The sequence below is a fragment of the Hylobates moloch genome, unplaced genomic scaffold (assembly GCF_009828535.3).
Source record: "Hylobates moloch isolate HMO894 unplaced genomic scaffold, HMol_V3 SCAFFOLD_23, whole genome shotgun sequence".
NCBI classification, from domain to species: Eukaryota; Metazoa; Chordata; class Mammalia; order Primates; family Hylobatidae; genus Hylobates; species Hylobates moloch.
The window spans coordinates 33,224,284-33,237,770 of NW_026652298.1; the positions used below are offsets into that span (position 1 = coordinate 33,224,284).

The 13,487-nt window shown below is 52.0% G+C and overlaps 1 protein-coding gene across 2 annotated transcripts in view; it reads left to right on the forward strand.

Moving 5' to 3' along the window:
* USP7 (ubiquitin specific peptidase 7) overlaps window positions 1-13,487 on the forward strand; it is a 238,225-nt gene that overhangs the window by 157,924 nt on the left and 66,814 nt on the right. Inside the window, exon 1 of one of the 2 annotated variants that reach the window (XM_032144510.2) lies at window positions 6,957-7,671. The exons of the other annotated variant lie outside the window; for it this stretch is intronic. Coding sequence (XP_032000401.1) covers window positions 7,590-7,671 — 82 coding nt within the window. The 5' untranslated portion in view covers window positions 6,957-7,589. Of the gene's footprint in view, window positions 1-6,956; window positions 7,672-13,487 lie in introns of those variants that run through there. 2 annotated transcript variants of the gene reach the window in all.

The window sequence follows — 13,487 nt, forward strand, 5'->3', positions numbered from 1 at the left end:
CAAGATCTTGTTAGTAACAATGTGACTAATTTTCCTAGAAATAAAAAATAAGAAAAGAAAAAGATGACACTGATGCTGGCTGTCCGTGTTGTCACTGACTGTCATTGCAACTTCATCTAAATGTGAGCCAACCCAGTCACTCTACCAAAGCATCTCTGTCGAGCTGTTTTCTTAAAAATGTTGGCCGGGTGTGGTGGCTCATGCCTGTAATCCCAGCACTTTGGGAGGCCGAGGCAGGTGGATCACCTGAGGTTGGGAGTTCGAGACCAGCTTGACCAACATGGAGAAACCATGGGCATGGTGGGGCATGCCTGTAATCCCAGCTACTCCGGAGGCTGAGGCAGGAGAATCACATGAACCCGGGAGGCGGAGGTTGTGGTGAGCCGAGATCGTGCCATTGTACTGCAGCCTGGGCAACAAGAGTGAAACTCCGTCTCGAAAAAAAAAAAAAATGAACACGATTCCAACCACTATACACACACCTGGCCAACTGGGAGCAGTCATTTTGGCATAAAGCTTACATTTGCCTTTGGCTGTCTCTCTTCCAAAACCAATCCCAGAAGAATGCTGGTCACATGACTTCCTTTTATTTAGCCACTCTGTGGCAGTCACTTTTGCTATTCATTTAGCCTGAGGCAACAGGGTCCCTATCTCATAATAGGCACTCATCCCATAAACACATTTGAGTGAAAGGATGGTGGATTTCGGGGGTCAGGAATTGGAGGCTGGGGTCTCATTCTGTTCTTTTTTTTTTTTTTTTTTTTTGAGAAGGGGTCTCACTCTGTTGCCCAGGCTAGAGTGCAGTGGCGCGATCTTGCCTCACTGCAACCCCTACCTCCCGGGTTCAAGTGATTCTCTTGCCTCATACTCCTGAGTAGCTGGGATTATAGGTGCCCGCCACCATACTTGGCTAATATTTTTGTATTTTCAATAGAGGCGGGGTTTCACTACATTGGCCAAGCTGGTCTCCAACTCATGACCTCAGGTGATCTGCCCGCCTCAGTCTCCCAAAATGCTGGGATTACAGGCGTAAGCCACTGTGCCCAGCCTCATTCTGTCTGTTCTTAGAACAATGATCTCACAACCTCTGATTTTTTTTCCTTTTTTCTTTTCTTTTCTTTTCTTTTTTTTTTTTGAGGTGAAGTCTGTCTCCGTCGCCAAGGCTGAAATGTGGTGGCGCAGTCTCAGCTCACTGCAGCCTTCACCTCACAGGTTTAAGCGATTCTCCTGCCTCAGCCACCCAGGTAGCTGGGACTAAAGGCGTGCACCACCATGCCTGCTTTTTTGTTGTTGTTGTTGTTTGTTTGTTTGTTTGTTTTTTGAGACAGGGTCTCACTCTGTTACCCTGGCTGGAGTGCAGTAGTGTGATCTTGGCTCACTGCAACTTCCACTCCTGCCGGGCGCGGTGGCTCACGCTTGTAATCCCAGCACTTTGGGAGGCTGAGGCGGGCTGATCACGAGGTCAGCAGATCGAGACCACGGTGAAACCCCGTCTCTACTAAAAATACAAAAAATTAGCCGGGCGTGGTGGTGGGCGCCTGTAGTCCCAGCTACTCAGAGAGGCTGAGGCAGGAGAATGGCGTGAACCCGGGAGGCGGAGCTTGCAGTGAGCCGAGAGTGCGCCACTGCACTCCAGCCTGGGCGACAGAGCGAGACTCCGTCTCAAAAAAAAAAAAAAAAAACAAACAAAAAAACTTCCACTCCTGGTTCAAGCGATCCTTCCATCTCAGCCTCCTGAGTAGCTGGGACCATAGGCGCAAGCCACCACACCCATCTAATTTTCTTTTTTTTTTTTTCCCCCGAGAAGGAGTTTCACTCTTGTCGCCGAGGCTGGAGAGCAGTGGTGCCATTTTGGCTCACTGCAACCTCCACCTCCTGGGTTCAAGCGATTCTCCTGCCTCAGCTTCCCATGTAGCTGGAATTACAGGTGCGCACCACCACACCCAGCTAATTTTTGTATTTTTAGTAGAGACAGGGTTTCACCATGTTGGCCAGGCTGGTCTCGACCTCCTGACCTCAGGTGATCCACCCACATCAGCCAACCAAATTGCTGGGATTACAGGCGTGAGCCACTGTGCCCGGCCACATCCCGCTAATTTTCTTGTATTTTTTGGTAGAGACAGGTTTTCACCATGTTACCCAGGCTGTTGTCAAGCTCCTGAGCCTGAGTAATCTGCCCACCTTGGCCTCCCAAAGCGCTAGGATTACAGGTGTGAGCGAATGCACTGGCCAACCTGTGGATTTTGAAGCGTTTGATATTCTATGGTTCCAGGTAGACTGTTTTCCCATTTCCCTGATAAGAATCCAGAATTAGAAAAGGTTGGGCCGGGCACCGTGGCTCATGCCTGTAATCCTAGCACTTTGGGAGGCCGATGTGGGTGGATCACCTGAGGTCAGGAGTTTGAGATCAGCCTGACCAACATAGTGAAACCCCGTTTCTACCAAAAAGGCAAAAATTAGCCAGGTGTGATGGTGTGCACCTGTAATCCCAGCTACTCAAGAGGCTGAGGCAAGAGAATCGCTTGAACCCAGGAGGCGGAGGTTTCAGGTAGCCGACATTGCGCCATTGCACTCCAGCCTGGGCTGGACTCCATCTCAAAAAAAAAGAAAGAAAAAAGAGAAAAGAAAAGGTTAAGTAAGCTTCCCAAATTCAAGTTTATAGAATCCTGTATGGAGCTGGGTTCCATCTGGTTTCTGAATCCTAAAGCCCCTTACTTTGCCACACTGCTTGACCTTGGCTAGGTCCCTTATCTTCTCTAAACCCAAATCCTCATCAGTAACCTTGTGGTATGGGATTAGGTCATCTTTCTAGGTATGGATTATTTAGGAATTTAGTTATCCCGGCAGGGCGGGGGGTGGGGGCAGATGAAGGCGTGGAGAGGGAGAAAGCTGGTAATCCCATTTCTTCTCTGACGACACTTCTATTAAATAATTTTAGACCCTGACCAACATAGCTTCCAAGTAGATAAATATTTTGGTTCTCAAGAAGAAAAACCAACCCTCTGTTTATGCCAAGTCATGGCATGGCCCTGGGAGCAGCAAAATATGTTTTGCTCCAAGTAATGATAGGGTGGCCCCTCCCTGCCCTTTACTGGCTCTAGCTAATGACAAGTCGGTTTCTCCAGCGGTTCCTGTCTCCCCGGTTTTTCATCGTCTCCTTAGTCCCCAGTTTCTGAACCACGGTAGGGGATCATGAATTTTTTTTTTTTTTAATTGGCAGTGATCAAAAATGGTGCCCTCAGTCATCTTCCCCTTCAGAGCCCTTCATGTTCTTTGGAGGCATCTTGGCATTCACCCTACGAGGAAGCAGGCATTACTCAGCGGATTCACTTCTGCCGAGTCCTTCCAAACACACCCGTTCTGTGTGCAAATGGACTTTATAGCCAATGCAGGCTCAATTCTACCAGGGGAGGAAGAAAACAGGCCAGCCGAGCCTGCTGGAATAATCGAGTGGGGGCCTTTTTAGTGGGCCTCCAAGGGCGCTGTCTTGCTTTTCTCATAGCTGTGGTGCCCTAGAAATGAACTCTCCCTCCGCCATCCACTCCTCAGTGAAAGATGTGTACCAGCCAGGAAGAAGCAAAGAAGTGCTGTTTTATTGACTCCAGATGAGAGGCCTTCCAAGCAAGCAGGCACTGTCATTCCCAGCCTGTATCCCAGAGGCTCTGAGCTCCTAGCAGGCAGTAAATAGTTGCAGGGGTGAAAGCATTCATTCGGCAAATCGGCAAATCTTCACTGAGCATCTACTATAAGCTTGGTGCTGTACTGAGGATAGAGCTGTAGACAAGACAATTTCTTCCTCAAGGTGCTTCTATAAAGAAAGGTAGATATTGTTTTTTGTTGTTTTTTTTTGAGATAGAGTCTCGTTCTATAGCCCAGGCTGGAGTACAGTGGTACAATCTCGGCTCACTGCAACCTCCACCTCCCAGGTTCAAGCGATTCCCGTGCCTCAGCCTTCTGAGTAGCTGGGATTACAGGCGCGCGCTACCACGCCTGGCTAATTTTTGTATTTTTAGTAGAGATGTGGTTTCACCATGTTGGTCTGGCTGGTCTCGAACTCCTGACCTCATGATCCGCCCGCCTCAGCCTCCCAAAGTGCTGGGATTACAGACGTGAGCCACCGCGCCCAGCCAGATTGGTTTTGAACTCAGTGATGAGGATAAGGTTGGCCAATGTGAACTGACAGCCATGTACATAACTTTCTGCCACCTCTTCCTCTGCCAGAAAGGCACTTTCTTCCCTCCTCCAAGCTTCTAGAATACTAGAGAGAAGGATTCTTTTGCATCTGAACACTGTTGATTAACATTTGTGAGAATCTGTGTGAATAACAATACCTCTTCTTCAGATTCTGGGGGTGACCCAAGGGATTCCTTTGAAGTGACTGGGCTCTCCCCTGCTCACCTCTGTGGTCTGGCAGGAAATATACTGGTGAGAAACCTTCAAGTGTACGAAACGCTGGTGAGGGGGATCCAGTCACGCTTGGATCATATGTTCATTCAACCAGTTGACTGATGATTGATTAATTGATTGGATGATTGAGATCAGGTTTCCCTATGTTGCCCAGGCTGGTCTCCAACTCCTGGGCTCAAGTGATTGATCCTCCCACCTCAACGTCCCAAAGTGCTGGCATAAGGGGTGTAAGCCACTGTGCCTGGCCCATTCAACCAATATTTATTTATGTATTTATTTATTTTAGATGGACTCTCGCTCTATTGCCCAGGCTGGAGTGCAGGGGTGTGATTAGCTGACTGCAGCCTCCACCTCCTGGGTTCAAGCAATTCTTCTGCCTCGGCCTCCTGAGTAGCTAGGATTACAAGCGTATGCCACCATGCCCAGCTAATTTTTTTGTGTATATTTTTAGTAGACATGAGGTTTCACCATGTTGGCCAGGCTGGTCTCGAATTCCTGACCTCAGGTGATCCGCCCACCTCGGCCTCCCAACGTGCTATTACAGGCGTGAGCCACCGTGCCTGGCCCAACCAAATTTTTTTTTTTTTTTTTTTTTTTTTTTTTGAGATGGAGTTTCGCTCGTTGCCCAGGCTAGGGTGCAATGGCGCGATGTCGGCTCACCGCAACCTTCACCTCCCAGGTTCAAGTGATTCTCCTGCCTCGGCCTCCTGAGTAGCTGGGATTACAAGGCATACGCCACCACGCCCTGCTAATTTTGTACTTTTAGCAGAGACGGGGTTTCTCCATGTTGGTCAGGCTGGTCTCAAACTCCCGACCTCAAGTGATCCGCCCGCCTTGGCCTCCCAAAGTGCTGGGATTACAGGTGTGAGCCACCTCGCCCGGCCTGGCCCAACCAATTTTTATTGAGCACTTGCTGTGTATCCCAGGCATTTGTGATACAACAGTGAGCAAAACATTCTTTCGGGGGGCGGGGAGATGAACAGTACATAAACGGGAGAAAAATGCAGGGAAAGCTGGTATAGGGAGATGGAGAGAAGACAGGTACCACAATCTTGTGCCCTTGTTAGGGCGAAATTCTATTCGCCCCTGAGATGTGTAGAAATGTATATCGGTTTGCTCATTTTTTTTTTTTTTGAGACGGAGTCTCGCTCTTTCACCCAGGCTGGAGTGCAGTGGCGCGATCTCGGCTCACTGCAGGCTCCGCCCCCCGGGGTTCACGCCATTCTCCTGCCTCAGCCTCCCGCGTAGCTGGGACTACAGGCGCCTGCCACCTCGCCCGGCTAATTTTTTGTATTTTTAGTGGAGACAGGGTTTCACCGTGTTAGCCAGGATGGTCTCGATCTCCTGACCTCGTGATCCGCCCGCCTCGGCCTCCCAAAGTGCTGGGATTACAGGCGTGAGCCACCGCGCCCGGCCTGCTCATTTTTATTGACCCACACTGCCTTGATGAACTGGAAAAGTTGAGACCCTAATCATCAGTCTGTCAATGACTGAATGAGATAGGACAGCAGATACATTCACTGAATGTCTCCTGGAATAGGGAGGCCCCGGGTGAATGATCCCAGACTGGGTTGATAGGAAGGAAGTAAATTAATGCCAAATGTGAGGGGTAGTGGGCTTGTTTTATTTGTATATTATTATTTTATTATCATTATTAGTTGAGACAGGGTCTCATTCTGTTGCCCAGGCTGGAGTGCAGTGGCGCCATCTTTGATCACTGCAGCCTCAGTCAACCTCCCAAGTGAAACTCCAGCCTCAGCCTCCCAAGTAGCTGTAACTACAGGCACGAGGCACCACACTCGGCTAATTAAAAATACATTTCAAAAATATAAAAACAAAAACCAAAAACTTTGTAGAGAGGGTGGTGGTCTCTTACTCCTGGCCTCAAGTGATTCTCCCGCCTCAGCCTCCCAAAGTGCTGGGATCACAGGTGTGAGCAGGTGCGCCCCGCTTGGGGTTGCTCTTGAGGAGCCAAACTTTGCCAGATTAGGCTGACAGTGAGAAAATAAATTCTTCCATGGTGGATATTGGGTGAAAAAGTGCAGGTCAGCGGGCGTGGGTAAATAACGACAATAACAGGAACTTCTAGGCGCTGACCCCAAGCTCCCTTCCGGGCCCTATCCCGAGCAGTCCCCGGGCAACCTCCGCCGGTCGCCACGGCACGCTAGGCTAGGACCTGAACCCCGGCTACCGGGTGGCTTCTGGGCCCCTCCTCATTGCCGCTCCTGGGTCTTTCGGGGTGTTCGGCTCCCCAGGATGGGGAGGATTCCGGATCACCCCCGCAGGGCTAAGTCACCGGGCGGCCCGCCTGGGCCCCCAGGGCCCGGGGGCAGCGAGAGCCGAGGGTCCGCCGCGGGGCTGCGGGGCAGGCGGCGCCGGGGCGCGGCGCTGCGGGACAGGCGGGCCTCGGCGGCGGCGGCGGCAGGCGGGTCGCTCCCTGCTCCGCCTCCCGTGCTCCGCCCTGCGCTCCCGCTCCGCCCTCCTGCTCGGCGCCCGCCCGCTTGCTCTCCTCGCTCGCTCGCTCGCTCCGCGGCCCCCCATGCGGATGTGACATTTCACGCCGCCGCCATTTTGAGAGCGAGCCGAGCCGAGCTGCCGGGCGCCGCGTCCGCTGCCGGAGCCCCGACGACGACGCCGAGGAGGCGGAGGCCGCGGCTCTCGGAACGCGGCCGGCCCGTCGCCCGCCCGCGCCGCCGCTCCCGCCGGCCCCAGGGGGTCGCAGGCCCGCCGCGGCCGGCCAGGCCTCCCGTCCGCCGCGCCCGGCCCGAGGCGGGGCTGACCTCCGCGGCCCCCGCCCGGCCGCCCTCCGCCCCCGGCTTCGGCCCGCGGCCCCGCAGCCCCGGGCCCCCGGCCCCGGCGGCGGGAGGCGGGCCCCGCGGCGGCGGCGGCGGCGGTGGCCGCAGCGAGCGACGAGGGGCCGCCCGGCCCGGCCTGCCGGCCGCCCGCCCGCCTCGCCGCCGAGATTGGGCGAATCGCGAGCAAGTACGTGCGCGTCTCCCTGCCGCCGCCGCCGTCCGCCGCGGGCCGCCCTCTGCGTCGCCGTCGCCGACGACGCGCGGGAGGAGGAGGAGGAGGCCGCCCCGCCGCCGCCGCCGCCGCCGCCGCCCCGGCTCGCCGCCGCCCGCTCGCCGGGCTCGCAGCCCCGGCCCCCGGCCGCAGGCGAGGCCCAGGCCGCGGCCGACATGAACCACCAGCAGCAGCAGCAGCAGCAGCAGAAAGCGGGCGAGCAGCAGTTGAGCGAGCCCGAGGACATGGAGATGGAAGGTGAGGCCCGCGGGCCAGCCACGGCGGGGCCGGGGGCGCCTTTCATTGTGGCCGGGGGAGCCGCGGGAGCCACGCGAGGGGCTCGCCATCTTTAACCAGGCCCCGGCGGCCGCCGGGCCTCGGCCTGGCCTCCTGGCCCCGGCCCGGCGAGGCTGCAAAGTCATGCCGGGTCCGCGGGCGAGGGGCGGCCGCCGGGACCCCGGCCCCGTGCATTGTCCCGACCCCGCGTCCGCCGGGCCTCCCCGGCACAAAGCGCCCGGAGTTGTAAATTCGAGCGCTGTGGTAGCGGAGGGACGGAGGTGTTTTGTCACCCAGGTTGGGAGGCGGACTCCGGGAACCGTCCCCGTTCTGGGGCGTCCGGTTGGATCTGGTGTGGCTGGGGAACTCCTGACCTCCCCGGGCGCGGGGCTCGCCCGCACCTGCTCGGGTGCGCTCCCCCGGAGGGCGCGCCGTGGCTCGGAAGCGCTCTTCCAAATCACTTTCTAACAGCACTACCTAGCGTCGTGCTTAGGTTCGAAAACACCTGCAAGGATCGCAGATGTTGTCAGGCTTTGGACTGGCCCAGAGTTCTGACCCGGGCGCTGTTGGTTTCCGAATGCACCTGTTTTTCGGGGAGTTTGTACCTGGCAGTGTGTGGTGCAGCCAGCATCCGGCCAGGTGTGCGCTTGCAACCGTGCGAAAGCCCCGCCGCACATGGCTGGCTGCATCAGAATCAAACCTGACTCGAAAGGTAACTCGGTTTTCTGCCGATGTGGCAGTAATTTTCCAAGGCACTGTAGTTTGACGTATAGAGTCTTGGTTATAAAGGTTGGATGTAAAGACACTGTAAAGAGAAGGGTGTTGGATTTACGGAGTTGGTCATTGGAAGGCACTTTTTCTCACGACCCATTCCACTGAAACAAAGCAAAGTCCAAATGGTCTTTAAAAAGTTTTCTTACCTACGTGACGAGTTCAGGCTGTCGGGAGTCAAATGGAGGCCACCTGAATGAAAAGGGCGTGGAATGCTTTAGTTTTGCTTTTAGCAAGGGATCTTGGGTTGCCTCAATGAATGAAGCTCCAGGGGAACTCAGGAAAAGCAGTATTTGTCCTGTGCGGTGGCTCCAAGTGTGGGGCGCTGCACACCGGTTGGTGGGAACACTTAAGCGTGACTGGTGTTCACCTCTGAATAACTTACTTCCAGCGATTGGATAGTCACTGAAAAAATGGCTGGCCAGGTTGCAAATGGCAAAGTGGCTGGGATTCTGCAGTAGGCACTCCCCAGTGGTATTTATCAATGGCAGTAATAGGGGACAGAAGAGCGGAGTCCACGCCAAGGACTGGGTTATCTGTTTCACTTGGCCCCAGCAAAGCAGCAACTAAGCAGAGAGCCTGGTATATGTGATTAAACCAAATAGCTGAAAAGAAGTACTTTACTGAGGGAATTTTGTGTATTCTTTTTGTGCTGTATTTTGCAGCCCATCTAAAACATAAAAAAAGGTTGCATTTCGGTTTCCTTTTCAAATGGTACCCGGTCAAGACAAATATCCAGTAACGCAAGCATATGGATTTCCCGTGACATTGTCCTACCGCTTTCCAGGTGTTTGGACAGTAGTGAGAATAAACAGACGTTACTGCAGAGCATGTGTGTTACAGACCTGTATCTTTGGGAAAATGAACAGGTCCACAAATTTCAAGGTTTTTGCCCCCCCCCCCGCCCCCCCTTTTTTTTGAGACGGAGTTTTGCTCTTGTTACTCCGGCTGGAGTGCAGTGGCGCGATCTCGGGTCACTACAACCTCCGTCTCCCGGGTTCAAGCGATTTTCCTGCCTCAGCCTCCCAAGTAGCTGGGATTACAGGCATGTGCTACCACGCCTGGCTACTTTTGTATTTTTGGTAGAGACTGGGTTTCTCCATGTTGGTCAGGCTGGTCTCGAACTCCCGACCTCAGGTCCTCTGCCCACCCCGTCCTCCCAAACTGCCGATGTGCCCGTCTCGATCTCCCAAACTGCTGAGATGACAGGTGTGAGCCACTGCGCCTGGCTGATGTTTGCTTTTAAAAGACTAGAGGGTGTTGAATTTTTAGAAATTCAGCAGTCTCCATGCACGTTTTCAGGGCTACTTTGTTTTCTCATAAAATGAAGCTTTATTTTCATATTACAGTTTGTATTGGAAAGGTAACCCCTAGGACAGTTAATCTGTAAATTTACCAGAATGTCCAATTGGATGGCAGAGGTTTTAGTTACTAATGCTGATTCCTTAAACTTAAGAAACTCATTTCTTCTGACTGGGTCTCTGTTTCAATTTCATTACCCAGAAGGTCCCTTGTCTTGTAGTGAGCACATGAGGCTGTGGACAAATAATAGTGCCCTGTGAGTACCCACTGGTGTGTGGTTTAAAAAGCTATTTGTGTCTTAGGCCATCTATTTCAGCCTTCCCAATCCTGAAATGTGGTGCTAGCCTTACGATTAGAATGTGACTTAGGACCCGAAAGAGTGACAGAACACTTCTGTTAAAAAGCCAGAAGGGTGGAATTTAGTGGACTCTGGTTGGCTTCATGGACCAGGCTGTGAGTGGGGTCCTGGTCAGAGCTGGAGACTTGGCACCTGTTTTGTGTCTGCCTCGGTTCCTAACGAACTAGCAGCTGGAAACTGTCAGGGTCTGAACAGCTTGAGGAAGGGAAGGCTTTGTAATAAACCTGGAGCATCCTGCCTGCACCTTCTGGGCAGAGTGGTTTCGAAGGAGCGTGGGAGACTGGTTCGGTTGGTTGTTTTTTTCTCTATCAGTAGGTCAGTGTGAGTTTGTTCTCCGGCCTCACATTCTTGGGGTTGCATTTGCTTTTGAGTGAACTCTGCACAGCCCTTGCATATTCACTGGAAAACAGCGGTGCTCTGGAATAGTTGTTTTTGAAATGCCCTGAGCAGTTAGGAAAGTGATGAATGGTGAAGTGCGGAGAGGGAAGAGGTGAGGGGCCTGATGCAGTTTGCTGGGGTTGCAACCACACACTCCCTGTAAGGCCTGAAGCAGCCAGTTGCACGTTTCTAGTTGGAGGGCAGATAGAGCTGTGCAGGTGGTGGCATGATTAGGTCTGGCTGGGAATAAGGTTGCTTGGCAGTGTATTATTTATTCGCTAACTTTGGTGGCCATGGAGGTCTAGGGGCTGAAGGGAGTGACTTGCATGGGTCTCTGCCCACTGAATACTCAGATGGTCCGTATAGACGCTATTGAATCAACAGGAAGTTATCCGGAGGCCTTGCTTCTGCATACAAACTTTTTTTTCCCTGGTGTGGTTCTTTTGCCCGAGTGAGCAGTGCCTGTTTCAGTGTCAGCTCTGAGACGAATGGGATAGATGTTAGACTTTTGTATGACACTTAGACTGCTGCTATTAGGAGCAAATTAATGGGTCAGCTGCAGCTTCTGATCTAGGCTTCTGTGTTTTTGTTACGGGGGTGCTGGTGGGTTTCTTCCAAACTTGTGCAGTCACTTTTCTGCTGAAGCACGTTTGGGAGTAGAAAGTGAGTTCTCTTGAATACACCCAGCCAGATAAACTTGTGCTGTTGTAATTATAACCAATAGAAGATTCTTTTGGGCCGAGCGCGGTGGCTCACGACTGTAATCCCAGCACTTTGGGAGGCCGAGGCGGGCGGATCACGAGATCAGGAGATCAAGACCATCCTGGCTAACACGGTGAAACCCCGTTTCTACTAAAAATACAAAAAAAATTAGCTGGGCGTGGTGGCGGGCGCCTGTAGTCCCAGCGACTCGGGAGGCTGAGGCAGGAGAATGGCGTGAACCCCGGGGGGCGGAGCTTGCAGTGAGCCGAGATTGCGCCACTGCACTCCAGCCTGGGCGACAGAGCGAGACTCCGTCTCAAAAAACAACAACAAAAAAGGATTCTTTCAAATAGCACTGTAACAAGACAAAAGTCAGATAATTCGAGGGTGTTGATTTTCCTTACATTGGCTTATGTTGCTAAGATAATTCTTTGCAAAGTTACAAGATGAACATCAGCTCAGACAACCCAGTAGAGAAAAAATTAGGCCAAACCCAGCATCTCACTCTGATGTGAGCATGTCAGGTTTTAATGATTCAAAGCGATTCCCCAGGCTTCAGCTCTCCTGATTCTTTCAGGCTGCTGATATCCTCATTATTAATTTTTTCTCTATAATGAAATGATCGATATTAGCAAATATAGGAAGAAAGTATCCTTTTTTTTTTGAATTGGTGTTTTGGAAAAGGAGAAAGAGGTCATTAAGTTAAAATTCATGATAGAACAGACTGTGGTGGCTAAGCCAGTCTAGATTTAGAGCCATGCCTGGGTTTGAATCTGGGTTTTGCCATTTAATTGCTGTGGGACCTAATGCACATTGCTTAAGCTCTTGGTTCCTCAGTTTCTCCATCCCTTAAAGGAGGTCATTCATGCCTGTCAAGGTTGTTGTGAGACTGGAATCGCCAGGCACATATAAAGTGCCTGGCATGGAATTTGGAGCATAGGAGGTGTTCAGCGCGTAGTGTTGCCTTGGTAGCAGGACTTTTGCAGCCAAGAAAACGTGACACTTAATGTTAGAACTAAAGTGGAGCACACACCACAGGTGGGGCCATCGAAATGGGTGCTATGCCGAAAGGGCCCACAGTAACCATATTCGATGTGGATTAGGAAGAAGCCATCCGGCCTCTGCCTAAGCAATGCTATTCATGAAATCTTGGGCTTGATGTGCCTGAATAGGGATTTTAATATTAAATGTGTAATATGTTGAGAATGATTCAGTGTATGATAAAAGTCGAGTGGATTTGGTGCCATGCGCCACTGATGCTTAACTCTAGTCAGCCTGGTGGCCTTCTGATGATTCTTCCATGAGTGCTAGAGCTCCCTGCGATGAGTGTGGGGAAGTGGAGCACTAGATAGTGGCAGGAAACCAGGTCCCTGAGTGTGCAGACAGACGTTGGGAGTCGGCCTTGAACTCTGCCGTCTCTATCCCACATCCTGTTGCCAGGCCCGTTTGGCATTCTCAGACATCCCCTGAAAGCAGGCCCTTGCTGCCTCATGCTGGAACTGTGGTGGTAGCCTCCCTCTTGGTCCTGCTTCCAGCCTACCCGACCCCACACATTATGAAAGCTTCTGCCCACAGGACTTCGGTCGTCACTGCCTTGCTGAAAAGGACTCCTTTTCTACAGGAGTCCTGCCTTCTCTACAGGAAGTCGCACAGCCAGAGTCTCAGGATGGCCCCAGCCTCCTTGGTGCTACTGGTTCCCAGCACACATGCACTTGTGTGGGCACAGACAGGACAGATACCCCAGGAAAGTGGTTCAGAATCTCACTCAGGGGCCACCTTTCCCCTAAGCCTTTCTGGTCGCCTCTCCCTGTTGGCTTGCATAAGACCCATGCACGTTTTGCCCCACTTGCTACTGTGCTGGTGGGATGGGCGTTCGGGTGCCTCTTCTACACCGTTAGCTTGTTTGCTCTGAAGGTGACCGTCTCAGTTTCCTTTTTTGTTAAATTTATTTCCGCGAGATGCTCATTCAGGAAACACTTTTTTCAGTGTATTCTGAGAATAAACGGTAATGCAGGAGATGGCTGGCTGGCAAGTGGCTCTGAGAAAGAGACACTGAAGCCATAAAACGGTATTGCTTTGATAGACGCTCATTCAGTTTTATTGCTTTTAACGTTAATGTAATGGTGTTTTTTTGATCCTTTTGAAGGCAGAAGCCCGTTTTCCAGACAAAGACATTGATAGACTTTCATAAATAACTGAAAATTTCTTTTGGGTATTTTGTAAAGTCTATTTTTGTTATCATTTTTGTGTTTTTAAAATTTTTTTGTTTTTTTTAATTTAAGAGACA